The sequence below is a fragment of the Hemicordylus capensis genome, chromosome 2, assembly GCF_027244095.1.
Source record: "Hemicordylus capensis ecotype Gifberg chromosome 2, rHemCap1.1.pri, whole genome shotgun sequence".
Taxonomy (NCBI): Eukaryota; Metazoa; Chordata; class Lepidosauria; order Squamata; family Cordylidae; genus Hemicordylus; species Hemicordylus capensis.
Window position 1 is genome coordinate 210116726 of NC_069658.1, and position 26151 is coordinate 210142876.

The following is a 26151-nucleotide window of genomic DNA, read 5'->3' on the forward strand; positions in this document are numbered from 1 at the left end:
AATAGATCTAGCCCAGATTTATTTTCAAGACATTTCTATCCCCTCGTTCTGCACACAGCTTCAGGGTGATTCGCGCAGAGCTTAAACACAATACCGAATAAGATCATTAGCAGCTGAGTCAAGGTCACCTCCGGGAGTCATTAAAAATCAACCCAGATTAAGGGTGAGCATTTTCTGCCCAATTCCATTCCCTTTATTGTTCTGGAAGTTCGCTCTGTGTCCTGCGTTTCCTGGGTTCTGGCTTCACTGGCAGAATTTCTGAAATTAATCCCCAGAATTGAAATTCACAGCCACAAAATGGAGTAGGTGGAGGCGTGGCCCGGTGTGGACATATATCTGGCTGTGGGGTGGGAAAAGGGCTGTAGAACTGCCATGAAGCGCTGCTTAATTTTGCCATAGAATTATGGGATTCACTGCTGCAAGGTGAAGCGTCGGCTACTATCTGCCCAACTTCTAACGAGGAAGTTCGACAGATACATCCAGGATGAATCCCTTGGCTGTTGTCGGCCACAAGGGCTAAATAGAACCTCTGTGGGCAGTGGTAGTCTACCTTACAAGACTAAGTCCTGAGGGACAGACACTTGGCGAAGGCTGTTTGTGAATTTCTCGCTGGTGTCTTAGGAACCTAGGAAGCTGCCATATACTGAGTCAGACCCTTGGTCCATCTAGCTCAGAATTGTCTACCCAGGCTGGCAGCGGCTTCTCTCCAAGGTTGCAGGCAGGAGTCTCTCCCTGCCCTACCTGTAGATGCTGCTGGGGATTGAAACGAGAGCCTAGAAGCTCTTCCACTGAGTTCTGAGGGGATTATCTTACAGAGCTCGCGTGTAGTCACCCATCCAAATGCAAACCAGGATGGACCCTGCTTAGCAGAGGGGGCAATTCATGCTTGCTGCCGCGGGACTGGCTCTCCCCCTCTCCTGTCTTGTTGGCCAAACACAATGCTGGGCTTGATGGGCCCGATCCAGCAGGGCAAAGTTGGGAGACTGGGCCACAAATCTCTCCTGGGTTTGTCGTTCCCCTTGGACCGTGCCCTGGATGAGAACCGGGCGTCCGAGTGATTTTGGCCAAGCTCTGGAAGTGCTGTCTGGGCAGTTTTACATCCCTTCTGCCTCCTGTCGAAAGCGATAAATTGACGGTGCGACTTGGAGCGAGGCGTTTTATGGGGCTGTATTTCTCAATTCCGTTCCGGACAGACTCCTAAAAAAGGGATGGCAAAGGACCAGGCGCGGAAATATCTCCCGGAAGGTTCTAGGCGCGTCTTGGGGAGGGGAGACTCCCGGTTCTCCTGGGGAGTCAAAGTGGAGGCTCCTAAAGGCAGGTCTGTCGCCCTCGTCTTTGCCCTGGCAGTGTGGCTGCTCAGGACAGAGACGCAGGGCCCTTCCTCGCCCTCGGAGGAGGGTGCCTGCCGCAACTCTGCCTCGGAGTCCCCTCTTGCTTTGATGTTTTCTTGGCCCTTCTCAGCTCAGCTTTCCGGCCATGGGGATCAGGAGACGGCTCTTTGGTACCGTGAGAATGGAGGGGTCTTTTTTCTGGGCTGCGCACTGACGCTGCCACCCTGCAATCAAGAAAAATGGCCCCGGGGGCTTTTGCAAAACCCTTTGCTTCCTTGGTCTTTCATGGGTGGGGGTGGGAGGCAGGGAATTGAAATGGATTGCAGCCCTCCCTCCCCGCAAATAGAACTCCCCCCCCACACACACTTTTCTGGTCTTCTCTGCTTGCCCTGATTTGTGTGATATTTGTTGCAACTTAGCCACCGGACTCTGCTGCCCTCTAGTGGCCGCTTAACTCCTGTTTCCACTTGGGGCCCCCAGCTCTTTGCGGAGTTCCTATAAGAGAACCCCAACCCGCCCTCCCTTCTGGGCTGTATGTCTGGGGTTCCCTGGCGGAAGGCAGTGAGGCTGAAGGAGACCTGAGGGAGTTTCCTTTGAGCTGGAGAAAAGCCCAGGATCCTTACCTGTGAATCATAAACCAAGAGTGTCTCTGAGCATAGTGCTTCTCTCCTGCACTTCATTTTCACCAGGGTCTGATTATACGGCCAGTGCACTTGGTGCTCGAGCAGATTTCCTCCGTTCAGTTCTGTCAATGTTCCCAGAATCTGGCATCTTGGTTCCACTCCAGCAGGACTTCTGCATTTTGGAACATCAGAAGGGTTTTGCGCACCTGTCCTAAACTGTGGGAGGCGGGAAGATAAAATACATATCCCCCTCCAAATCTCTCCCATGTATGAGAGAGAATGCTTTGTCTCAGGGCATTCCCTGGTGTGCCTCTGAGAGAAGAGAGAATGTCTCCTCTTAGAAGAGGCATTCTTTCATGTGTATGGCAGAGAAGAGGCATTCTCTCCAGTGTATGAAAGAAAAGGGGGAATGCCTTCTCTTAGAAGAGGCATTCCCTCCTGTGAATGAAAGAGAAGAGGGAATGCCTCATCCGAGAAAAGATATTCTCTCTCATGTCTGAGAGAAAGGGGATGTCGCCTCTTAGGAGAGGCATTCCTTCCTGTGTACGAAAGTGAACTGGGAATGCCTCATCTCTGGGAGCGCCTCATCTCTGCCAGTTGTTGTGAAAATCGTGGCTGAAATCCAGGAACGTTGCCCGACTTCTCTTGCCCTTTTTGCACCCCCCCCACTCCCCACAGAACCCCTTCCACCTACAGATGTACCGGAGCAGTGACTTCGAGACCCTCCTGGACCTGTGGGCCAACATCTTCCGCTCCAACAACTGGCACGAGGTCACCCTCCTGCTCTGCCACGCCTGGGACGTCTCCGGCTTCTTGGACACCTGGACCAGCCACGCCGACCTGGAGAGGCCGGACGTGGTCGACCTGAGCTTCCTGGAGCAGCCGGACTTTTCTGGCCGCCTCCGCCAGCAGCTGGAGCGGTTCCGAGATCTGTCCGGCCCGGCCTTGCTCTTCGGGTGCGACAGCCACCTCTCCCAGCTGGTCTTCCAGATGGCCAAGGAGCTGGGGGTGGCCCAGGAGTTCCACTGGGTCTTGGGGCAGCCCCAGAACGTGGACGAGCTGCAGACGGAGGGGCTGCCCCTCGGCCTCTTGGCCTACGGGGAGGTGGAGAAGCCCTCTCTGGAGCAGTTCATCCAGGACGCCCTGGAGCTGGTGGCCCGCGCCATTTCCCAGGCAGTGTACATCCGGCCGGATCTGACCCTCATCCAGAGCATGGTGAACTGCAACGACAAGCACGTGGTCGGCTCGGAGTCCTCCGGGCGCTACCTCTCCCAGTGAGTAAGGCGAGCCGTTCCCGCCACATGCCCCCGCCGTTCTCCTCCTCCGGACTCCTAAGACGTTGGAGCCTTATATAGGAACAGAGGAAGCTGCCATCTACTGAGTCTGACCCTTGGTCCGCCCAGCTCAGTGCTGTCAACTCTGACTGGCAGCATCTCTCCAAGGTTTCAGAGTCGGGGTCTTTCCCAGCCCTACCTGGAGATGCTGCCAGGGGTTGAACCTGGCGACCTTCTGCATGTTCTGCCGGGGCTCCACTGCTGAGCGATATCCCCCTCCCCAACATGACCTTAAAAGACCTTCCTTCCTTCCTTCCGGGGCCCTCTTCCCCTAAGAGGACCCGTTCTAAGCACCGCATGCCCCGGATTCCAGAGTCTTGCTTTTCCTCTCCCCGCCTCCAGGTTCTTGGCCAACACGTCCTTCCGGGGACAGACGGGCGACGTCTACGTCCTCAACACGTCCCGCGTCCACACAGATCACCGCTACAAAGTCTGGAGCCTGCTGAGGGACTCGGTGGGCCAGCCGACGTGGGTGACTGTGGGGAGCTGGCAGGGGGGCGAGATGGAAGCCGAGGAAGGGACGTGGCCCCAGCACCTGCAGCGGAAGAGCCAGGCGGAAGGCGGCGGCGGTTTCTCCCGGATGAAACTGCGGGTGGTGACCTTGGTGGAACATCCATTCGTCTTCACTCGGGAGGTGCGTGGGGTCTTCTTCAAAGCTTGGGGGAAGCCACGGACGGCCAGGATTGATTGACTGATTGAACGTATTTATATGTGCCGCCCAGAGATGTAAGTTTGGGCGGGGTATACATTTAATAAATAAATAAATATGTGTATACCGCCCAAAATGGAAGTCTCTTTGTCTAGGAACATAGGAAACTGCCATATACTGAGTCAGACCATGGGTCTGTCTAGCTCAGTATTGTCTTCACAGACTGGCAGCAGCTTCTCCAAGGTTGCAGGGAGGAGTCTCTCTCAGCCCTATCTTGGAGATGCTGCCAGGGAGGGAACTTGAAACCTTCTGCTCTTCCCAGAGCGGCTCCATCCCCTGAGGGGAATCTCTTCCAGTGCTCACACATCAAGTCTCCCATTCATCTGCAACCTGGGCACACCCTGCTTAGCTATGGGGACAAGTCATGCTTGCTGCCACAAGACCAGCTCTCATCTCCTCTCCTCTTCCTTAGTCTAAGCTAAGGAAGCTTTCGCTGAGCTGGTTAATCAGTTGGTTCAGCTTACATAGCGGTAAAGACGAGGTGGGTGCAAGGATTTCTTTCCTTATTTGTTTTTGTTTTTCATGGCGGCAAGTTTTTTGTTTTTTGTTTACTCAAAATAGCCATCCCCTGCTCTTTGCCCCCAGCAGTCGGCATTCCAAGGTATGCTGCCCCTGACCGGAGAGGCTTCCATCCTTAGCTGTCCTAAGAAAAGCCCTGTCCTAAGAAAGGTTTCGTCGTGCCATATTTGCGGGTTTTCTAAGGGCTGGCCAATGTTGGAAACACAGCACATCGTTAATCTGTGGAATGTTCTCTGCCATGGGATGTGGTGATGGCCGCCATCTTGGAGGGCTGTAATTGGGACTTGGACAAAATCATGGAGGACAGGGCTATCGATGGCTACTAGCCTGAGGGCTATAGGCCACCTCCAGCCTCAGAGGCAGGATGCCTCTCAACACCAGTTGCAGGGGAGCAACAGCAGGAGAGAGGGCATGCCCTCAACTCCTGCCTGTAGGCTCCCAGCGGCATCTGGTGGGCCACTGTGTGAAACAGGATGCTGGACTAGATGGGCCTTCTTGGGCCTGATCCAGAAGGGCTGTTCTGATGTTCTTATAGCTATGTGGCCATTTGGCTAGACCTAGTAAAGCTTTCCTGAGATTCTTTGGTCTCACATAAGAATATAGGCAGATGCCATATACTGAGTCAGACCCTTGGTCCATCTAGCTCAGGATTGTCTACACACAGACTGGCAGCGGCTTCTCCCAGGTTGCAGGCAGGAGTCTCTCTCAGCCCTGTCTTGGAGATGCTGCCAGGGAGGGAACTTGGAACCTTCAGCATGCAAGCAGGCAGGTGCTCCTCCCAGAGTGGCCCCATCCCCTGAGGGAAATATCTGACAGTGCTCACATGTAGTCTCCCACTGAAATGCAAACCAGGGTGGACCCTGCTTAACAAAAGGGAGAATTCATGCTTTCTACCACAAGAAGTGGAGAGGAGTGCTAGTCTTGTGGTAGCAAGCATGACTTGTCCCCTTTGTTAAGCAGGGTCCACCCTGGTTGCATATGAATGGGAGAGACTAGAAGTGTGATCACTGGAAGATATTCCCCTGAGGCGGTGTGGCTGCTCTGGGAAGAGTATCTTGGTTCCAAGTTCCCTCCCTGGCAGCGTCTCCAAGACAGGGCTGAGAGAGACGCCTGCCTGCCACCTTGGAGAAGCCGCTGCCAATCTGTGAAGACAGTCCTGAGCTAGATAGACCAATGGTCTGACTCAGTATATGGCAGCTCCCCATGTTCCTAAGACCAGCTCCAGGGGCGTAACAAGGCTGGAGTGGGCCCAGAGACAAAATTTTAAAATGGGCCCCTCGCTGATACACACACACTTCACATGTGACTCGCCTCTGGGGGGGCCCTCGAGGCGTGGGGGGCCCCAGGCAGCTGCCTCCCCTTGCCTAATAGTAGTTATGCCCCTGACCACCTCTCCAGCTTCTTTTCTCCAAGATCAAAAGTGTACTAACCTGTGGTCTGTGCAGGTGGACGAGGAAGGGAACTGCCCGGCCGGGCAGCTGTGCCTGGACCCCCGCACCAACGACTCGGCCGTGCTGGACGCCCTCTTTGAGGAGCTCAACTCGGAGAACGGCTCGGTGCCCATCGACTCCCGGAAGTGCTGCTACGGCTACTGCATCGACCTCCTGGAGAAGCTGGCCGAGGACCTGCCCTTTGATTTCGACCTCTACATCGTGGGGGACGGGAAGTACGGGGCGTGGAAGAACGGGCGCTGGACGGGGCTGGTGGGGGACCTCTTGAGTGGCACCGCCCACATGGCCGTCACCTCCTTCAGCATCAACTCCGCCCGCAGCCGGGTGATCGACTTCACCAGCCCCTTCTTCTCCACTAGCCTGGGCATCCTGGTGAGGATCCGGGACACGGCCTCCCCCATCGGGGCCTTCATGTGGCCGCTGCACTGGACCATGTGGGTGGGCATCTTTGTGGCCCTCCACCTGACCGCCCTCTTCCTCACCCTCTACGAGTGGAAGAGCCCCTACGGGATGACCCCGCACGGCCGCAACCGGATGAAGATCTTCTCCTACTCCTCGGCACTCAACCTCTGCTACGCCATCCTCTTCGGGCGCACCGTCTCCAGCAAGACCCCCAAGTGCTGGACCGGCCGCTTCCTGATGAACCTCTGGGCCATCTTCTGCCTCTTGGTCCTCTCCAGCTACACGGCCAACCTGGCCGCCGTCATGGTGGGCGAGAAGACCTTTGAGGAGCTCTCGGGCATCCACGACCCCAAGGTTGGGACCACGCAGGATTCCCTCCGTCCCTTTTTGTCCTCTACGCATCACTCCCGCAAGGCTATTTCTCAGCCATGCTGCCTCCCGCCACCACCCTGTTTCCCTCCACCCTGCCTTAGAGCCCCCATCTGCACCTTCCCTTCATCTTTCCAGATCTTTGCCCGCGGAACATCCCAGCCGCCCTCCACCTCCTCGGCCTCTCCAATGCAATGCTCCTCCGATCCCCATCTGTCTTCCACTTCCCTCACAAACCCTCCTTTGCTTATCCACAGCCGTTCCCTGATGCTTTCCCCTTTAGCAGCGACACTTTTGTTAAGCCTTCCTGAACGTAATGTATTTAAAAGACGGCGGTCTTCGCCATGAGCCCCACCGCCTGCTAAGATCATCTAGAGAGGTTCGTCTGCAGTTGCCACCCACTGATTTGGTGGCTACTTGAGGATGGGCCTTCTCCGTTGCAGCCCCTGGACCTTGGAATGTGCTCCTTGTTGAGATAAGAGCCTCCCCATCTCTGGCAGCTTTTAAAAAAGGCGCTGAAGGCACATTTATTCACCCAGGCTTTTAATTGGATTTCTAGTTTTAAATAATTTTAATACTGGGTTTTAAATGTTTTTAGTCTTTTAAATGATTTTAATTGTTAATTGATTTAATGTTTTAAATGATTTTAATTGTCAACCGCCCAGAGACGCAAGCTTTTGGCGGTACAGAAATATTTTAAATTTTTAAAAAAATGTCCTAGCAGGGACAGAAAAGTGGCCTTCCCATGCTTAAAATAAGTCAACACAATAAAGCATTCCAGCCCCGTTCCTTCAAGTCCCGGTCTTTCCCTTTTGCTTGCAGACCCTGCGCTGTGCTTGATCCACATTCTGTTGCTGACACTTGTTTGCAAACTTGTTGTGACCTCACAGGAGCTCAGCGAACAGGCAAAGGGAGGCCGGCAGCTCCCAGCGCTTCCTCCTTCCCTTCTTGTTCCCTCCCTTCCATGGCCCCTGCTCCTCCGCAGTCCATGCGGTTGTGATGATAAACAAGCAAGAGTATTCCGCGGGCTTCCTGGTGGCCCTGGTGGCGCAGTGGTAAAACTGCCGCCCTGTAACCAGAAGGTTGCAAGTTCGATCCTGACCAGGGGCTCAAGGTTGACTCAGCCTTCCATCCTTCCGAGGTCGGTAAAATGAGTACCCAGAATGTTGGGGGGCAATATGCTAAATCATTGTAAACCGCTTAGAGAGCTCTGGCTATAAAGCGGTATATAAATGTAAGTGCTATTGCTATTGCTATTGCTATTCCTTCTCCTTTTTAAAAAAAGTGTCTTTTCTCTGGTCCCTTTCTGCCCTGGGCAGCTGCATCACCCGTCGCAGGGCTTTCGCTTCGGCACGGTCTGGGAGAGCAGCGCTGAGGAATACATCAAGAAGAGTTTCCCAGACATGCACGAGTACATGCGAAGGCACAGCGTCCCCACCACCCCCGCCGGGGTCACCATGCTCAAGTAAGTTGGGTCCCGCTCAGTGACGGTCACTCTTGGGCAGAAATGCAGGTAACGTTTTTGGACTGGTAGCCACCTAATGGCACAGCGGGGAAGGAACTTGCCTAGGGAGCAAGAGGTTGCCGGTTCGAATCCCCGCTGGTATGTTTCTCAGACTATGGGGAACACCTATATCGGGCAGCAGTGATATAGGCAGATGCTGAAAGGCACCATCTCATACTGTGCGGGAGGAGGCAATGGTCAACCCCTCCTGTATTCTACCAAAGACAACCACAGGGCTCTGTGGGCACCAGGGGTCAACACCGACTCGACAGCACAACTTTATTTTTACTCTAGGGCTGGTCTGGAAGGATCCTCACTATGTTCGGTATAATCAGGAAGTCGAACTGAATTTTAATGCAGAACCAGCTCAGAGAGGCTTTTTGGGTGGACTGCATCTGAATCGCAACTATCTCCATTGTCTCGCACCAGAGTTAGTATCTCCTGTTCCCTGGTGCAAAACCTTTGCTTTGGATGAGTTTATCTCAATCAGTTTGCAGCAAAGGGGAAGTATAAGACACCACCACCTTGCAAAACCTTAGATTAGAGCTATTTGACAGCTTAGGTTGAGCCACAAGAACATCAGAACAGCCCTGCTGGATCGGGCCCAAGGAGACCCATCTAGTCCAGCATCCTGTTTCGCACAGTGGCCCACCAGATGCCGCTGGAAACCACAGGCAGGAGTAGAAAGGGGCATGCCCTCTCTCCTGCTGTTGCTCCCCTGCAACTGGGACTCAGAGGCATCGTGCCTGGAGGCTGGAGGTGGCCTGTAGCCATCAAGACATGTAGCCGTTGATAGACCTCTCCACCATGAAGTGATCCAAACCCCTCTTAAAGCCATCCAGGCTGTTGGCTGTCACCACATCTTGTGGCAGAGAATTCCACAGGTTGATGAGGCATTGTGTGAAAAAGTACTTCCATTGGCTGGTCATATCTCTCTTATTTGGCTTGCTGGCATCCGTCACAAACATTACAAAACAGCAGCTTCCTGGTTCTTTCCTTTCCCTAGGACCAACCCACCAAAGCTGAACGCTTTCATCATGGACAAGTCTCTGCTGGATTATGAGGTCTCCATCGATTCGGACTGCAAGCTGCTGACTGTAGGGAAGCCCTTTGCAATTGAAGGTACAAAAGAAGGCATTTCAGGGCAGAGGCTGCAAGCCAGAGCAGTGAATAAGGAGCCCAGTGAAAGAGGCTGGACTCAGAGGCAAAGGGAGACGACCCCATTATAGACACTAGGAACATAGGAAGCTGCCATATACTGAGTCAGACCATGGGTCCATCTAGCTCAGGATTGTCTTCACAGACTGGCAGCAGCTTCTCCAAGGCTGCAGACAGGAATCTCTCTCAGCCCTACCTTGGAGATGCTGCCAGGGAGGGAACTTGGAACCTAGATGCTCTTCCCAGAGCGGCTCCATCCCCTAAGAAGGGGAATATCTTCCAGTGCTCACACATCAAGTCTCCCATTCAAATGCAACCAGGGCAGACCCTGCTTAGCTAAGGGGACAAGTCAGGCTTGCTGCCACCAGACCAGCTCTCCTCTGATGGGATCTGAGCTGTCGGTGACTGACCCAGGAGAGAGATCTCGTGGTCGTGGTGGACAGCTTGTTGAGAGTGTCGACTCCGTGCATGGCAGATGTGAAAAAGGCCAATTCCTTGCTGGGGTGGGATCATTAGGAAGGGGATTGAAAGTAAAAATGCTAATATTATCATGCCCTTATACAAAACTATGGTGTGACCACACTTGGAGTACTGTGTACAATTCTGGTCACCACATCTAAAAAAGGACATTGTTGAACTGGAGAAGGTACAGAAGAGGGCAACCCAGATGATCAGGGGCCTGGAGCACCTTTCTTATGAGGCAAGGCTACAACACCCGGGGCTATTTAGTTTAGAAAAAAGATGACTGCGGGGAGACATGATAGATAAAATGATGCATGGAGTAGAGAGGGTGGACAGAGAGAATTTTTCTCCTTCTCTCACAACATTAGAACCAGGGGTCATCTTAGACAAATTCATGGAGGTCTATCAATGGCTACTAGTCTGGTGGCTGTGGGCCACCTCCAGCCTCAGGGACAAAATGCCTCTGAGTCCCAGTTGCAGGGGAGCAACAGCAGGAGGGAGGGCATGCCCCTTTCAACTCCTGCCTGGGGCTTCCAGCAGCATCTGGTGGGCCACTGTGTGAAACAGGATGCTAGACTAGATGGGCTTCCTTGGGCCTGATCCAGCAGGGCTGTTCCGATGTTCTTATGAGAGGAGTGTGGCATTACAATCACTATGATCTTTCTTTTGAAAAATGGGTCATCTCAATTAATCTTTAAGTGTTGCTGTTAATTATTAAAGCTGGAAGAATGTCTGCCGCTCTGCTGTGGAAGCTGATAACCTTTAAGGGTCTGTCTATCCACCCACTTTCAAACCAAACCGGTGGAGGCTGTGCTCAGACCGTCCCCTCAGCACGTGCATGTACACACTTCTCTTTCTCTCTCTCTTTCTCTCCCTGGCAGCATCTCCAAGTCAGGGCTGAGAGAGACTCCTGCCTGCAACCTTGGAAAAGCCGCTGCCAGTCTGTGAAGACAATACTGAGCTAGACAGACCAGTGGTCTGACTCAGTATATGGCAGCTTCCCATGCTCTGCTCTGCTCTCCTCTCCTCTCCTCTCTCTCTTTCTCCTTGCAAAACCTTAAACCTGAGCTATTCAGTAACCTAGTGTTCTATCCAGAAGCAGGCAAAAGAAATGTTCAAATACTTTATTGAATCAGCCTAAGCGAAATCACATGCACTGCTGCTTCTTTTCCCCCTTTTATATGCCAAACTTCCCTATGCTTTCAATCCACTTAAATGGTACAGTCTTGAATTACAAAGATTGGAAGCTGCCATATACTGAGTCAGACCCTTGGTCCATCTAGCTCAGTATTGTCTACCCAGACTGGCAGCGGCTTCTCCAAGGGTGCAGGCAGGAGTTACTCTCAGACTTTTCTTTCTTTCTTTCTTTCTTTCTTTCTTTCTTTCTTTCTTTCTTTCTTTCTTTCATTGTTAAATTTGTATACTGCCTTTCATTAAAACAATCCCAAGGTGGTTCATCACATCTTGGAGATGCCAGAGAGGGAACCTGGGACCTTCTGCATGCAAGCAAGCGTGTGCCCTTCCCAGAGTGGCCCCATCCCCTAAAGGGGAACATCTAACAATGCTCACACTTCTAGACTCCCATTTAGATGCAAACCAGGGCAGACCCTGCTTAGCAAAGGGGACCATTCATGCTTGCTACCACAAGCCCAGCTCTCCTCAAGTCTTAAAAACACAAACCACCGCACCGAGTTTATTTCTCCTTCACATTCTCTCTCTCTCTCTCTCTCTTCGTTCATGAGCCCACCTTCACCACTTCTTTCTGACACCTTCTTGGAACTTTGCTCGCTGGGCCAAGAGGCACCTTTCAAGTGGTTGGTTTCTTCTGCATAGCAGGGAGAGAGAAACTGTCCCTCTTCAGCCCAGCCCAGCGTCCCTCCCAAGTGGCTCTTGCTGGTGTCTCCCTTGTGTTTCTTTTTAGACTGTAAGCCCTTTGGGGCAGGGGACTACCTTCTGTTTGGGAATCACCCCTCCTAAGTGGGCCAGGAGGCACCTTCTCCAGTGGGGGCCCTTTTTCTCTTTGGCAGAGGGAGGGCAACTAGCCCTCTCCAGCTCAGCATAGCACCCCTCCAGGAACTGATGCTGGTGTCTCTCTTCTTAAATTGTGAGCTCCTTTGGAGCAGGGGACCATCTTCGAATTCCTGTTTGTTATGCAAAAGCTTTGGATTTTTAAAAATTAATTTTGGCATTGAAAAGCAGTTTATAAATATTCTTCATGAGACTAGCAGCCCTGTCCCCAAGCCAGAGAGCAGAAAACTTCTTGCCATGGGATATTGTGAAGGCCACGAACAGAAATGCCTTCGGGAAGGCTGGGACAGCTGTAAACATCAGAGGAATGGTTGGGCTGGATTTGGGCCCTGACGACAGGCACAACATTTGGTGACAATTGATTGATTGATTGATTAAGTGCCGTCAAGTCGGTGTCGACTCTTACGACCACCTAGATAGATGCTCTCCAGGATGATCAGTCTTCCACTTGGCCTTTCAGGTCTCTCAGTGGTGCATTCATGGCTGTCCTAATCGAGTCCATCCACCTTGCTGCTGGTCGTCCTCTTCTTCTCTTTCCTTCCACTTTCCCCAGCATGATGGACTTCTCCAGGGAGCTGGGTCTTCGCAGAATGTGTCCCAAGTATGGCAGTTTGAGCCTGGTCAAATTCTGGTTTGATTTGTTCTATGATCCATAGAACAAATCTATGGATATAGACTATTAACTGTAATATATTAGATAAGACAACAGCTATCTGCCTTTCTCGCCCCTCAAGCTTTTCCTTCTACACTTTCCCCCAAAACCTGTTTGTGTCATTGAGGCTGATCCATGTAAACACAAGCCTGCACCTCTGAGCATGTGCAGAGAGCATCTTTCCCTCTCTGTGACCTGGGATTATATGGGTCAGGTCCCTTGCAATGGGGTGTTTTCCAAATGGCGGCCAGGAAGGACAACCCTGAAAAAGGGACGGGACAGAAATGTGTGGGGCTTCCTTTTCCCTAACCCACCAGTTCCCTGCACGTGCTTTCGCCATCTTCCGATCAGCGGGGGAGGCAGTTGCCCATGGCAGCCAGCCAACGTACATGGGCAAGCTTCGTCCTGGCACTACAATGCCTCTCCCTTGAATGCAAATCAGGGCTTTTCCCTAGGGCGGGATGTTTTGGGGAAGCGAGGGGGAGGCCAAAGGAAGACCCCCCTCCCCGGCAGGCCCATTTCACCGCCTCCTCTTGACATTCCTAATTACTTCGTTAGATCCCTCCCCATCTGGCCTCACCAAGCATCATCTGGGGTGCCTTTTGATCTCTTGGCTTCTCATTAGCTCAGCGGCAAACAGCGGAGCTGACCGGAATACCAATTAATCCCCTGTGTTCCCAGTTGCTCTCCTCTGCCGGTTGGGATGCTAGAAAGGAGGAAGCCCTGTGCCGGCAAGGGAAATGCCGCTCGGAGGCTGAGACAAATCATAGAATCCACCTCCTCCCAGGGAGAACCTTGGATGCGAACAGCAGGGGAGGATTTTGGAGGAGAAAAGTCGGGGTGGGGGTGGGGGCTTTCCTATCTGTCTCACAAGGTTCTGTTAAAGCAGGATTTCAGAAGTAAGGGGAGTGTGGCTGCATGAGTTTCAGAGGCCCATGAACCTCCATGTCCAGTAACAGTATATCTGACTGCCTGATGCTGGAAAGAAAACAGTGTCTCTGACTGACTGCTGCTGGAAACATGCAGGCTGTTGCCTATGCACCCTCCTTGTGGGTGCATCTCATGATGGCTGCTGCTGAAAACAGGATGGCCTGATTTAGTTGGATTCTCCTTAATGTTTCTATGATCAAATGGAGCCTCCAGTTTCAGAGGCAGTCTCCTTCTGAGTACCAGTTGGCGATGCCTAATCTTGCTGCAATGCAAAAAGTGGCCACATGAGGGCACTCCTTTGCCGTGGCAGGAAAATATGTTGTCCTTTATAATTCCAGTAGCAGTGTCTTTGCTGACAAATGGCAAAATATTGCCCTCCCGTGGCCATTCTTTGCATTGCAGCAGGCTGAGACTTTGCTATAGGAATGACAAAGGGCAACATGCTTTCCTGACATGGCAAAAGAGTGCCCTCTCATGGCCACTTCTGGCTTTGCAGTAGGCTGAGGCTTAGCTATAGGAATTACAAAGGGCAATGCATATGCTTGCTGTAGCAAAATACTGCCCTCCTGTGTCCACATTTTGCATTGCAGCAGGCTGAGGTTTTGCTATAGGAATTACAAAGGGCGATGCATTTTCTTGCTGTAGCGAAATACTGCCCTCCTGTGGCCATGTTTTACATTGCAGCAGGCTGAGGCTTTGCTATAGTATAGGAATTCTAAAAGGCCATGTATTTTCTTGGTGTAGCAAATTACTGCCCTCTTGTGGCCACCTTTTGCATTGCAGCAGGCTGAGGCTTTGCTATAGGAATGACAAAGGGATTTGTCCACTGCTGGAAACGGGGTGCTGGGCTAGATTCTGTACCTTTTGGGCCCGATCCAGCATGGCACTCCTTGTGTCCTACGCAAAGGACACTGTGCATGTTCTAAACTGTTAGTCCATTCGCCTCTGCTTACACACTTCCTCCTGCCCCTTTTTACCCCTTCCTCTCCCCTCCCCTCCCCACCACCCAAATTTTCACACTGCATGCCAGGCTACGGAATCGGCCTCCCCCAGAACTCGCACCTGACCTCCAACATCTCCGAGTTCATCAGCCGCTACAAGTCAGCTGGTTTCATGGACCTGCTGCACGACAAATGGTACAAGATGATACCCTGCGGAAAGCGCGTCTTCGCCGTCACCGAGGTACGGAGGCTCTCGAGAGTTTGGAGGGGAGGAGGGGAGAGGCTCTTGCTTAAAAGGGGGCGCATCCAAGTGGCAAGGAGGGACAAGCAAACTTCTCTCCCAGTTCTTTCCAGAAGTTGGCTCTGTGTTGCATCACCTTCCTCCTCCGTTCCACAGTCACTGAGTGAATTTCTAAAATTGATTTGAGATCTGGAGCGGGCACTGTCTTCTGCAGCTGTCAGCTTATTGGCAATTCCCCCTTCCCCGCCCCCTTGTTATCCTGCACATGGAGGAAATACTGCAAACAGAACAACAAACTGATGCAGTGTTTGCTTGGGTTCCTTCCTTCCCGATCATTTTGGTGCTGTGTTCTGCTGATGTGGCACATGCGTCTGTAAAACACAGCACAAAAAAATAACCTCAGTGCCATCCCGTGTCTGATCACGTTGGCTTTTGGGGGACAATGTTTACTGGTTTAATGTACTTTAATCATCCTCTGGTTGGGGGAGGAAGGGCTTCTGGGGGCAGCCAGAAACATAAACCTGAGGAAGTGTGTGAATGGCTTCTCCAATGGGACACCTCTCTGCCCCTTTCCACACAAACCCCTTAAGAACCCTCAAATTTGGGGAGGGTGGATTTTCCCGTGGCAGCCAGGCACTGGGAGAGTAGCGGCCAGGAAGGTAGCGTTCTTGGCAAGATAGTTCCCTGAAAAGAAACAAAACACCTGCCCTTCCTTTCAGCGGTTGTTGATTTTGCTGGTAATAAGGGCTTGACAGCAGAAAGCAAAGCTGAGCGCTGGGTAAATGCCTCTTTAAAAGCTCCGTTTCAGAAGCCTGCCAAGAGCGGAGAGTGGCTGGAGACAAGCTTTGCCAGAATTGTTGGCAAGACGCAAGGACGATTATTCCTGCTGTCAGTGTTAAGATAATGCTGTTGACACACACACACACACACACACGGCACTTGAAGGCATCATTGTAAGAGTGAAGAGGGAGAGATTCTCTGTCTCAAGGAGCATCCAGTTTGAACTGGGCAAAGGGAGGGAGATTTGGTAACCAGGGAGGGGCGTGAGCTTCCTCTCCGTTAGGGGGCTCACCCCCCCCCCACGCCTTCTCTGACAATGTGGGCCTCGAGGCAGGATGTGGGGAGGGAGGGCGTTACCAGCGGGGGGGGCACAGGGGGGTGGCAGGGGAGACATTGGTGGGGGAAGCGGTGACGCTGCACGGGCTCTCTGGGAGAGGGCTCCGGGTGCAAGGGGCAGCAGGGGAGAAACCGAGGGAGTGTCTGAGTGGCCGGATGGGAGTGGTGATGCTCGCGGGGCGGGGACGTTTGGGGCATCCGAGGTGAGGCCGCAGAAAGCGTTCAGGGTCCAGAGAGGGGGAGAGGCATCTTCCTGAAGAGCGAAGCAACGCCCCCCCCCCCTGCCCCAGAGGCCATGCTCATCTCCTCCTCCTCCCCCCCCCCGCCCCAGACTCTGCAGATGGGGATCTACCACTTCTCCGGGCTTTTCGTGCTGCTCTGCATCGGGCTCTGTGGGTCCCTGCTCACCTCCCTGGGAGAGCACATCTTCTACCGCCTCATTCTGCCTCGCATCCGGCGCAAGAAGAAGTTCAACTATTGGCTTCATACCAGCCAGGTGAGACCACCCCGGCCTGGCAGACCAGGTCAGGGCCTCTGAGAACGCAGCCGCTTCCCTCGTCCTCTCCCCCGCTGCCCTCCATCCTGGAGCTGTCTGGGAACCACCTCCCGATTTTCATGGGGTCCCTGGGCCAGAGACTTTCCGTGGGTTGTCCCTCCTGGAGGAGATGGTTTAAATCAGATTTCTGGTGGACCTAGTGCCTGCTGTCAATAGGCAACTGAAAAACAAGAGTCCCAAGCATGCACACATAGGAAGCTGCCATATACTGAGTCAGACCATTGGTGCATCTAGCTCAGTATTGTCTGCACAGACTGGCAGCGGCTTCTCCAAGGTTGCAGGTAGGAATCTCTCTCCGCCCTATCTTGGAGATGCTGCCCGGGAGGGAACTTGGAGGCGCCTTGATGCTCTTCCCAGCGTGGCTCCATCCCCTAAGAGGGGAATATTTTACAGTGCTCACACATCAAGTCTCCCATTCAGATGCAACCAGGGCAGACCCTGCTTAGCTAAGGGGACAAGTCATGCTTGCTACCATAACACCAGCTCTCCTCAGAGGCACTCTTGTCCAATATTACTTTACTGGTTTCAAGAGCTACACACACTGTACATGTTTAGAGGCCCCCTTGTCCAGACTACAAGCCCTGTCTTTCTAATCTGTGACCCCAGAGTCCTCCCTCCCTCTCTCTCTCTCAATCTATTTACCAGAAAATCCATCGGGCTCTGAACATGGGTTTGGAGGAACAGAGGAGAAAGCAGCTAAATCTGGAGAAAAGGTAATATTTGTGCATTTGCTTATTACTCACATTTATATCCTGCGCTTTCTCCAGAGAACACAGGGTGACATACATGGGCCACATTCCTTTGTCCCTCACAACAACCCTGTGATGTAGGTTAGGCTTGTCTTCTCTTTATTGACTGACTTTATTATTTTTTATTTATTTTTATTTATTTTTACATTTTATATCCCGCTCTTCCTCCAAGGAACCCAGAGTGGTGTACTACATACTTAAATTTCTCTTTCCCGGATGTTTTAAAGAAGGGTCTGAAAACATACCTGTTTTGCCAGGCTTTTAATTTATAGTTCTAAAATTTTAGAGGGTTGGTTTTTTTAAAAAAATTATATTTTAAATTGTTGTTAATTTTTTATTATTATTATTATTACATTTCTAACCCGCTCTTCCTCCCAGGAGCCCAGAGCGGTGTACTACATACTTGAGTTTCTCTTCCACAACAACCCTGCGAAGTAGGTGAGGCTGAGAGAGAAGTGACTGGCCCAGAGTCACCCAGCTAGTTTCATGGCTGAATGGGGATTTGAACTCGGGTCTTCCCGGTCCTAGTCCAGCACTCTAACCACTACACCACTCTGTTTAATGGTTGTGTGTTAGACTGTACGCCTCCCAGAGATTTGCATAGGGGGAAGTATAGAAATATGTGATGATGATGATGATGATGATAATTTATTAATAATGAGAGCCAGCGTGGTGTAGTAGTTAGAGTGCTGGACTAGGACCGGGGAGACCCGAGTTCAAATCCCCATTCAGCCATGAGACTTACTTGCTGGGTGACTCTGGGCCAGTCCCTTCTCTCTCGGCCTAGCCTACTTCACAGGGTTGTTGTGAAAGAGAAACTGAAGTATGTAGTCCACCGCTCTGGGCTCCTGGGAGGGAGAGCGGCATATAAAATGTAAAAATAAATAATAAATAAAAATAAATAATGCTGCAGCTGGCGGGAGGACGGTTGACTGTTAGGGGACGGCCTGGAGGTGCCGTCGCTGATGGGTGTCTCTGTCCCGTCTCCCAACCCCACTCCCGCGGCCCAAAGGTGCAACATCCAGAAGAGCCCAGAGGAACCTCCACTGCCGGAGCCGCCTCCGAACCAGCCGGGCTGGAACAATCTCCGCCGGGCGGCCGTGAAGAAGGAGGACAAGCGGGTGCACTTCAACATCGAGAACGCGCCGGAGGCGGCGCCGGAGGACGAGCGGGAAGCCCCCGTCTGGCACTGCATGAACGGGCAGCACCCGGCCCAGGGCCGCCAGGAGGCCCAAGAGACGGAGCTGAAGGCGCTGGAGAGCCAGATCGAAGCCATGCGGGAGCAGCTGCGGGCCGCCCTGGTGCGGAAGAGCGAGCTGATGGTGGCCCTGGGGCCCCCGCCCAAGGCGCCCCGCCTCCCGCCGGCCCTGAAGGCCCTGATCAAGGAGAGCAACCAGGACAGGTGATCGCAGCCCGGCGGCCCGGTGGGGACGGACAAGACCCCGCCCCGGGGGTGGGGGGGGCGGGGGCTTCCGTTTTCGAACCCAGAGCGGGGCGCCTTTTGGAAGGACTCGGGTCAGACCCCCACAGAGGTAGGCTGCTGGAGCGCGGCCACGGAGGGCGGCAGCACCGTTGGCCAGCGGGGGGGTTCAAGGCCGACGGAGGCGCGTCGGCCCTCCCTAGGGCTGCCGCGTTAGGAGAGGCTGATGGACTCGGGTCTTCCTCCCCCTGGCCCCACCCAGACCACCCTTCCCTGGCTAATTTTTTGTGGGCGCCCCTTCTTGGCATGCAATAGGTTCCGGGTGCAGTCTTCCAAGGCTGCTGCCCGTCAGAGTTGGCAGTCTCGGGTTGGATGGGCCGGAGGCCAGGCTCAGTTGGCAGCAGCTTTGTACGTTGCTGTTCGGCAGGTGCTAACGCTTCATCTTCATCCACCGATAATTTTGGCAGAGCAAGGTGCTGTTGGAAAGCACAGGGGCAGGTTTGAGTGGCCACTTGGCAACCCTACACAGTTCCCCTCCGGTGCTTCTCCTGCACAAGCACCCCCTGAAATGAAGAGCTGCTCAAGAGGAGGGCAGGGGGAAGCCAGAGCTTGGTGGTGGAGCATATGCACAAGGTCTTGTGTTTGCTAGGCTTTGGGGAACTGGGCTGAGAAAGGCTTTTCCATTCCTGAGACCTTGGAAAGCTGCTGCCAGTCAGAGTTGATCCATCTGGGCTGGATGGCCTGACTCTATGCGGCAGCATCGTATTTTCGAGGGAGGATCCACAGCTTTGGAACATCTGCTTTGCCTGCAGATGGTCCCAGGTTCAGGCCTTCTAGCTAAAGGAGCCTAGAAAACAGGGCTGGGAAATGGCCCTCTCTCTCTGCCTGGGACCCTGGAGTGCTGCCGCCAGTCAGAGTAGACAGCCCTGCACTAGATGGACCAAGGGCTTGACCCAGGAGGCAGCAGCTTCCTATTTTTTCTTTCTTTCCTTCCTGGCTGGATTCCAGCACCTTCCCCCAGTTTATTATTTATTGATTTGGGGGGCTGGGCTCTTCTGACTCTTGAGTAGGACTGCGGGTTGGTTCTACTGAGGGATTGCACGGGTAGTTCTGCTCAGATTGTACTAAAGAAGAAAGAGCAGGTAGACCAAATACGCAGGTAGACTTTTATCCCTCCCTCTCCTGCTGCAGTTCAAAAGGGGCATGTCACTTTCCCTTAAGGCAGGGGGTTCTCTAACTTGCCTCCTCAGATGTGGTTGGACTACAAGTCCCATCATCCCCAGCCACAGTGGCCAAAGGCTGTTGTGGCGGGGGGTGATGGGACATGTAGTCTAAGAACCCAAGTTGGAGAACCCCTGCCTTAAATCAAAGGATTATCTTGCAAACCCAGATCGACCTGGCCGCTTGGGTTTAGCAAAGGTTAGTTTTGCTTGGCAGCTGAGGTTTAGCAGAGGTTAGCTTAGTAGCCTTCTAAAAAGGGGAGGGGCTCACACAGAGCGCCATTATGATCTTGGCGCTCAGGCTGAACAACGCTGACTTGCAGGCAACCCTGCTTTTAACGTGCAGCTCCGTTTGAGCAAAGTTAGGTTAACTAACCTGCCAGTGAGGGGAAGGGGTTTGTGTGGAGCTCTGCTTTTATCTAGCAGCTCAGGTTGGGCTTGTATGGTGCTTCATTTTGCTCCAGCAGCTCAGGTTCTGGAAAGCTTTTTCAAAACTAGGGTGCAGGGAAATGGTGGTCTTGCCAAGTGCTTTGCTTTGATGGAGCAGGATTATAGGAAGAGAAAGCGACAGCTCCATTTACCTCAGTTTATGACAAGCCGCCCACCTCCCTCTAAGCAGCTTAGGTTTAGCAAAGCTTAGCTTTGATGGAGCAGCTCAGGTTTAGCAAAGGTTCGCTTGACTACATTGCTCAGTGATGGTGACTTTTGCACACAAAACAGGTTGCATGTCTGTTTTCCACAGAATATAATGCTTCCGGTGCGGGTGTGGGTGGGTGTGTATGGAGTGGGCCAATAGAGCTGTGTATCACCACAAAGAGTGGATTCATAGTTTATTTAATTAAAAAACAAAAACACAGCTGCACAAACAAAATCCACCTGTATTGGCAAAGCATAGCTGTGCAGCCATCACTTGTGCGTGGCACATGTGCACAATTCACAAGGGCCAAATCTCCCTCCAGCAAACAAAGATGCAGTGATAGTCCCCGCTGATTTATGATGGGGGCATTCTCGCTTGCCAGTCACAATTGATGGCTCTGCCCACAGGCTTTTCAAGCACACTTTGTACCTACCTGGGGGGGGTCCCCCCCGCCTCTGTCTGTCCAATTTATGGCAAAGCAAAGAGGGCAGCACACAGCCTCCTCCGAGTAACAAGGTAAAGTGATTTACTACAGGAACCGGAAAAATCTCATTGGAAAAGCTCAGCATGAGACACAGCCCTGCACGTCCTGCCCTCATGATGTGCTCTGGGCAAAAACAAAAACAAAAAATGGTATATAAATAGTCAAAACGGTTTTTTTCTTCTTCTCACGAGCTGGTCTGAGCCTTTTCCGATTTATCCTTGGGATAGCCTCTGCCTGAGACTTATAATTTCATCTGGGAGAAATGGTGGAAGATAGACACAGGCAAGAACCAAGATAAGTACATAAAAATTAAAGGTCTCTTTTTAAAGAGGAGGCCCTTTTCGGTCTGTTGCCTGGCTGATGTGTGCGCAAAACACTGGTTCGTCGTCCCTTGCTTGCTGGACTTGATGCAAAATGTTGGGGGACCCACGTGCTCTGTCCCCCAAGACCCTAAATGGACAATTCAGTTGCCTAAACCAAGGGTTCCCAACCTGGGGTATTCTGGGGCTGCTCTGGGAAGAGCAGAAGAAGGTTCCCAGTTCCCAGTTCCCTCCATGGCAGCATCTCCAAGATAGGGCTGAGAGAGACTCCTGCCTGCAACCTTGGAGAAGCCGCTGCCAGTCTGTGAAGACAATACTGAGCTAGATAGACCAATGGTCTGACTCAGTATATGGCAGCTTCCTAGTTTAGAGAGGAGAGCTGGTCTTGTGGTAGCAAGCATGACTTGTCCCCTTAACTAAGCAGGGTCTGCCCTGGTTGCATATGAATGGGAGACCTGATGTGTGAGCACTGGAAGATATTCCCCTCAGGAGATGGAGCTGCTCTGGGAAGAGCAAAAGGTTTCAAGTTCCCTCCCGGGCAGCATCTCCAAGATAGGGCTGGGAGAGACTCCTGCCTGCAACCTTGGAAAAGCCACTGCCAGTCTGTGAAGACAATCCTGAGCTAGCTAGGCCAATGGTCTGACTCCGTATATGGCAGCTTCCTGTGTTAGATGTGGCTGAACTACATCATCCACAGCTTGTAGTTCAGCAAAATCTGGACTAACCCAGGTTGAGAACCCCTAGATTTAAAAGCTCTTTTAAAAAAAGGTCTGTTTTTGTCTAAAATAGATCTTATTTATCTGTTTAGCAACAGAGACCCCAAGAACTAGACACAAGCCAGAGCTGAGGTACTCCCGATGGGGTTTGGTTTAAAAAAAACAAACAAACATTAAACTCCCTGTGTCATATGGATTTTAAAAATCATGTTTCAGAAATGTTTGTTCAAGGAATGTAGAGGTCCAAAGCAGTGTACCCAGATGTTAGTCTACAATTCCCATTATCCTCAGTTGCAATGGTGTTTGGCCACTGCCGCTGGGGATTGTGGGAGTTGTAGTCAACATCTGGGAGTGTCTCTTCACTGGTCCAAAGACCTTCAGGGTAGGACCGACTAATTGCCTTCATCTTTGGATCCCAGTGGCTTTCTGTTAGAGACGGACAAAAGCACGCCCAGGCATAGTTGCTTTTCTTCTCTTCACTTCTTTGTTTTAATCTGCACCCTGTTGCTGCTCGATTGTTTCATTCCATTGCTCCTTCCCATGTTAAGAGTTCAAAGCAGGGAACCTCTTGCTTGTGTTTTGCACAACTGCTTCCCATTTTGAGATTTATTTATTTTTTTATTGGGCTGCAGACCCAAAATGCCTCCTGTGCACACGTGAAACTGAATTCAGAAGTTGACCAGGGTTGGCTTTACTGAAGCCGTAATGTGTAGTTTTGGAACCATGCTGGTTAGACACACCATCTCTCGCACCTGTTTCCAAAGACTGCTTATAGCTGTGGTCCTCTGCAATCCCCGGAAAAGAGCAGGGCTTACTTCTGCAGAAAGATGCCTAGAATTGGGCTGTTGCCCCGGTATTTGAAATAAAGAGTAGAGAAGATTTCACAAATCAGGTGCTTTGCCTTGGAAAATACAGCTAAGCACACCTGTTTTAGCAAGTGCTTATAGGGCTGCTACCCTCTTCAATAAATTCTAGTAGATTAATCAGCTGTTAATTAAATCTACACTTGACAACGCTGGCATTCAAGGAGAAAAGCATGTATGATAGAAGCCTCTTGCACTCCCAGGAGAGAAGTAGGGAGAGGCGTTCTCTCCTGTGAGAGCGTGGCACTCGTTAAGATGGTGCTTGCCCTAATTTGTTAATTGAAAGTAATTAACATGCTTCTAGATGGGAGGAATGTGTTATATTGCTTTTTTTTTTAAAGCCATTTTTTTAAAAAAAGGATTCTAAATTAGTCTAACTCATTAAAAGTTATAACCCTGCTTTTGAAACCAAAACTGTTTCCCTGTCTCGTTCCAGTCTGGAATTTCACTAGCTTGATAAGTTTGCTGGTGGGAGTCCAATTGCAATGGAGCAGGTCTCGGAGTAGCTCCTGAGCAGTAAGGTAAAGGGTGCCGTCAAGTCAGTGTGGATTCCTGGCACCCACAGAGCCCTGTGGTTGTCTTTGGTAGAATCCAGGAGGGGTGGACCATTGCCTCCTCCCGCACAGTATGAGATGATGTCTTTCAGCATCTTCCTATACCGCTGCTGCCCAATATAGTACCAGCGGGGATTCAAACCGGCAACCTTCTGCTTGTTAGTCAAGCATTTCCCCGCTGCGCCACTTAAAGTGACATTCCTGAGCAGTACCACCGAGGAATTTTGGCAGGTTAGCTGCTGGCCCCAGTTCTAATCTCAGTATAGGGATAGGCATATTTTAATTCTGCTCTTATAGGGCAGCAATCCTGGTTGCACACTGACCTGTTCAGTCCCACTGGGTGCTACTTCAGAGGAGTCCCAGGGAGTTAGCCATGCCGCTGCTGTCCAGTTTCCCGTCTTGGGGGAGTGCTCTGAAGGGCCATAACTCTGTGGTAGAGCCCCAAACAGGACAAGGGTCTTTCCTAGCCCTGCCAGGGGGTTGGACCACCTGGGTCCCACGTTCAGTCCTTGGCAGGGCTGGGAAAGGCCCCCGCTTTGCAACCCAGGAGGGATTCAAGCCTGAGCAAGAGGGACCAAAGACGGACTTGGTGTGAGGCAGCTTCCTACGTCTGGGGGGGGGGGGAAGTAACCGGTTCTAGAGTGAAAGTGCAAATTCTCGGCTGATGTTTTGAAACTGTGCTGGCTTAGAAATCAGAGCTCTTCCAAGGTGGATTCCTCCCAAAGTACAGGTATATTCCCACCCCCGGTGCAAATAAAGGCTTTGCAATGGTGGATTTTAATCAGGAAAAGGGTGATGGGGCGGCATTGCCTCTTCCGTTCCCAGCGTCACAATCCTGAATGGGGCCTACAGGGGCTTCCTCAGGGATGAGGATTCAGAGCCTGGAGAAGTTGTAATGGGCGCAGGCAGTAGCAAATATCTTCCCACCCAAGCTTCCTTCCCACCTTGGCACTGGGGGGAGCAGGAAGTGCCCTGGACCACCCCGGGACACACTGGGAGGAAGGCTGAGGTTCCGTCCTCCCACTTGCCCTGGCGAGCCAAAAGCAGATCTCCTGCTAGGTGGAACCTCCACGTTCAGAGGCAGCCTACCACTGAATCCCAGTGGCTTCTTGCCTTCATGACCTGTTTGTGGACTTCCTGGAAGCCAGAGCAGGGATGGGCAAACTTGGCCCTCCAGTTGCTGCCGAACGACCACAATAAGTTAGTTGTTCCTGTGGGTGAGGTTAGTAGTTCAAAAACAGCTGGAGGGTAGTTTTTGCCTGCCCCTGCTCTAGAAAGTGCTTGGGTTGGGTGCAGCCGCTAGGCTCTTGTGTTCTAACCAGAGCAAAACACGGGACAGGCAGCTCCCAGGGAAAACTTGAGTTTTCTGCAGAAGACACCAAACGACTTCACTTCCTCTTGTCCAGCATTATGGATTTCTCAGAAGTATCTGTCTGCTTTGCCACCCCTCGCCCCAACCCCAAGAAACTCCCCAAAAGGACAAGGAGCGACACGTCAGATTCTGTATTCTAGTACATAAACACACACATTTTGTATATTAAAAATAACTCTACTCTTCAAGCCTTGTGTGATTGGGTTTGCTTCTTTCTTTTGCCCCACCACCCCTCCATAAAATCTTAACCGTAAGACCATCAGAACAGCCCGGCTGGATCAGGCCCAAGGCGGCCCATCTAGTCCAGCTTCCTGTTTCCCATAACAGTGGCCCACCAGATGCCTCCGAGAAGCCCACAGGCCAGAGGTGAGGGGACCATGCCTTCTCTCCTGCTGGGGCTCCCCTGCAACGGGGATTCGGAGGCCTTTTGCCTCTGAGGCTGGCGGTGGCCTATCGCCCTCCGACTAGTAGCCACTGACAGGCATGAATTTATCGAAGGCCTTCTTAAAGCCATCTAGGCTGATGGCTACTCACCACATCCTGTGGCAAATGATTCCATAGGTTAATTATGCGTTGTGTGGGGAAGTGCTTCTTTTGTCAGTCCCAAATTTCTTGGCAATCAGTTTCATGGGATGGCCCCTGGTTCTAGTGTGATGTGAGAGGGAGAAAACGTTCTCTCTCCACACCTTGCATGATTTTATAACCCTCTATCATGTTGCCTCTCAGCTGCCTTTTTTCTAAACTAAAAAACCCTGTTATTGTCGCCTTTGCTAACTTGCCAAAGAGGCACCTTTTAACGTGGTGATCCTCTTGATTTAGCAGGGGAAGAGTTACTGGCCCACTCCACCCCCAGTATAGCATCCCTCCAGTGACTGTTGCTGGTGTCTATTTTATGTTGCTTTTTAGATTGTGAGCCCTTTGGGGACAGGCAGCCATCTTAGTTATTTATTATTTCTCTGTGTAAACTGCCCTGAGCCATTTTTGGAAGGGCGGTATAGAAATTGATTTATTACTACCACCACCACCACCTTGTAAGGAAGGTGCTCCAGGCCCCTGATCAACTTGGTTGCCCTCTTCTGCACCTTTTCCAGTTCTACCATGTCCTTCTTACGATACGGTGAGCAGAATTGCACACAGTACTCCAGATGTGGGCACACCATAGATTTGTAGAAGGGCCTTATAATAGTAGCAGTTTTATTTTCAATCCCCTTCCTAATGATCCCTAGCATGGAACTGGCCTTTTTCACAGCTGCCACACATTGAGTCGACACGTTCAACAAGCTTTCCACCACAACCCCAAGATCCCTCTCCTGGTCAGTCACCAACCCCATCAGCATATATGGGGTGGAGGGAGATTGCCCCAATGTGCATCACTTTACACTTGCTTACATTGAACCACATTTGCCATTTTGTCACCCACTTTGGAGAGATCCTTTTGGAGCTGCTCACAATCACTTTTGGGTTTCACTACCTTAAATACTTCAGTGCCA

General features: G+C 51.8%; 1 protein-coding gene across 2 annotated transcripts in view; it reads left to right on the top strand.

Annotated features, from left to right (window-relative positions):
- GRIN3B (glutamate ionotropic receptor NMDA type subunit 3B) overlaps window positions 1-24849 on the top strand; it is a 33076-nt gene extending 8227 nt beyond the window's left edge. The window contains exons 2-10 of one of the 2 annotated variants that reach the window (XM_053295165.1): window positions 2633-3228; window positions 3631-3922; window positions 5962-6723; window positions 8058-8203; window positions 9249-9364; window positions 14503-14654; window positions 16102-16266; window positions 16972-17039; window positions 18088-18626. In XM_053295165.1, the coding sequence (XP_053151140.1) occupies window positions 2633-3228; window positions 3631-3922; window positions 5962-6723; window positions 8058-8203; window positions 9249-9364; window positions 14503-14654; window positions 16102-16266; window positions 16972-17039; window positions 18088-18481 (2691 nt within the window). In that variant the 3' untranslated portion in view covers window positions 18482-18626. Of the gene's footprint in view, window positions 1-2632; window positions 3229-3630; window positions 3923-5961; window positions 6724-8057; window positions 8204-9248; window positions 9365-14502; window positions 14655-16101; window positions 16267-16971; window positions 17040-18087 lie in introns of both variants that reach the window. The other variant, XM_053295164.1, reaches the window with a different exon arrangement.
- Window positions 24850-26151: the final 1302 nt, after the last annotated feature.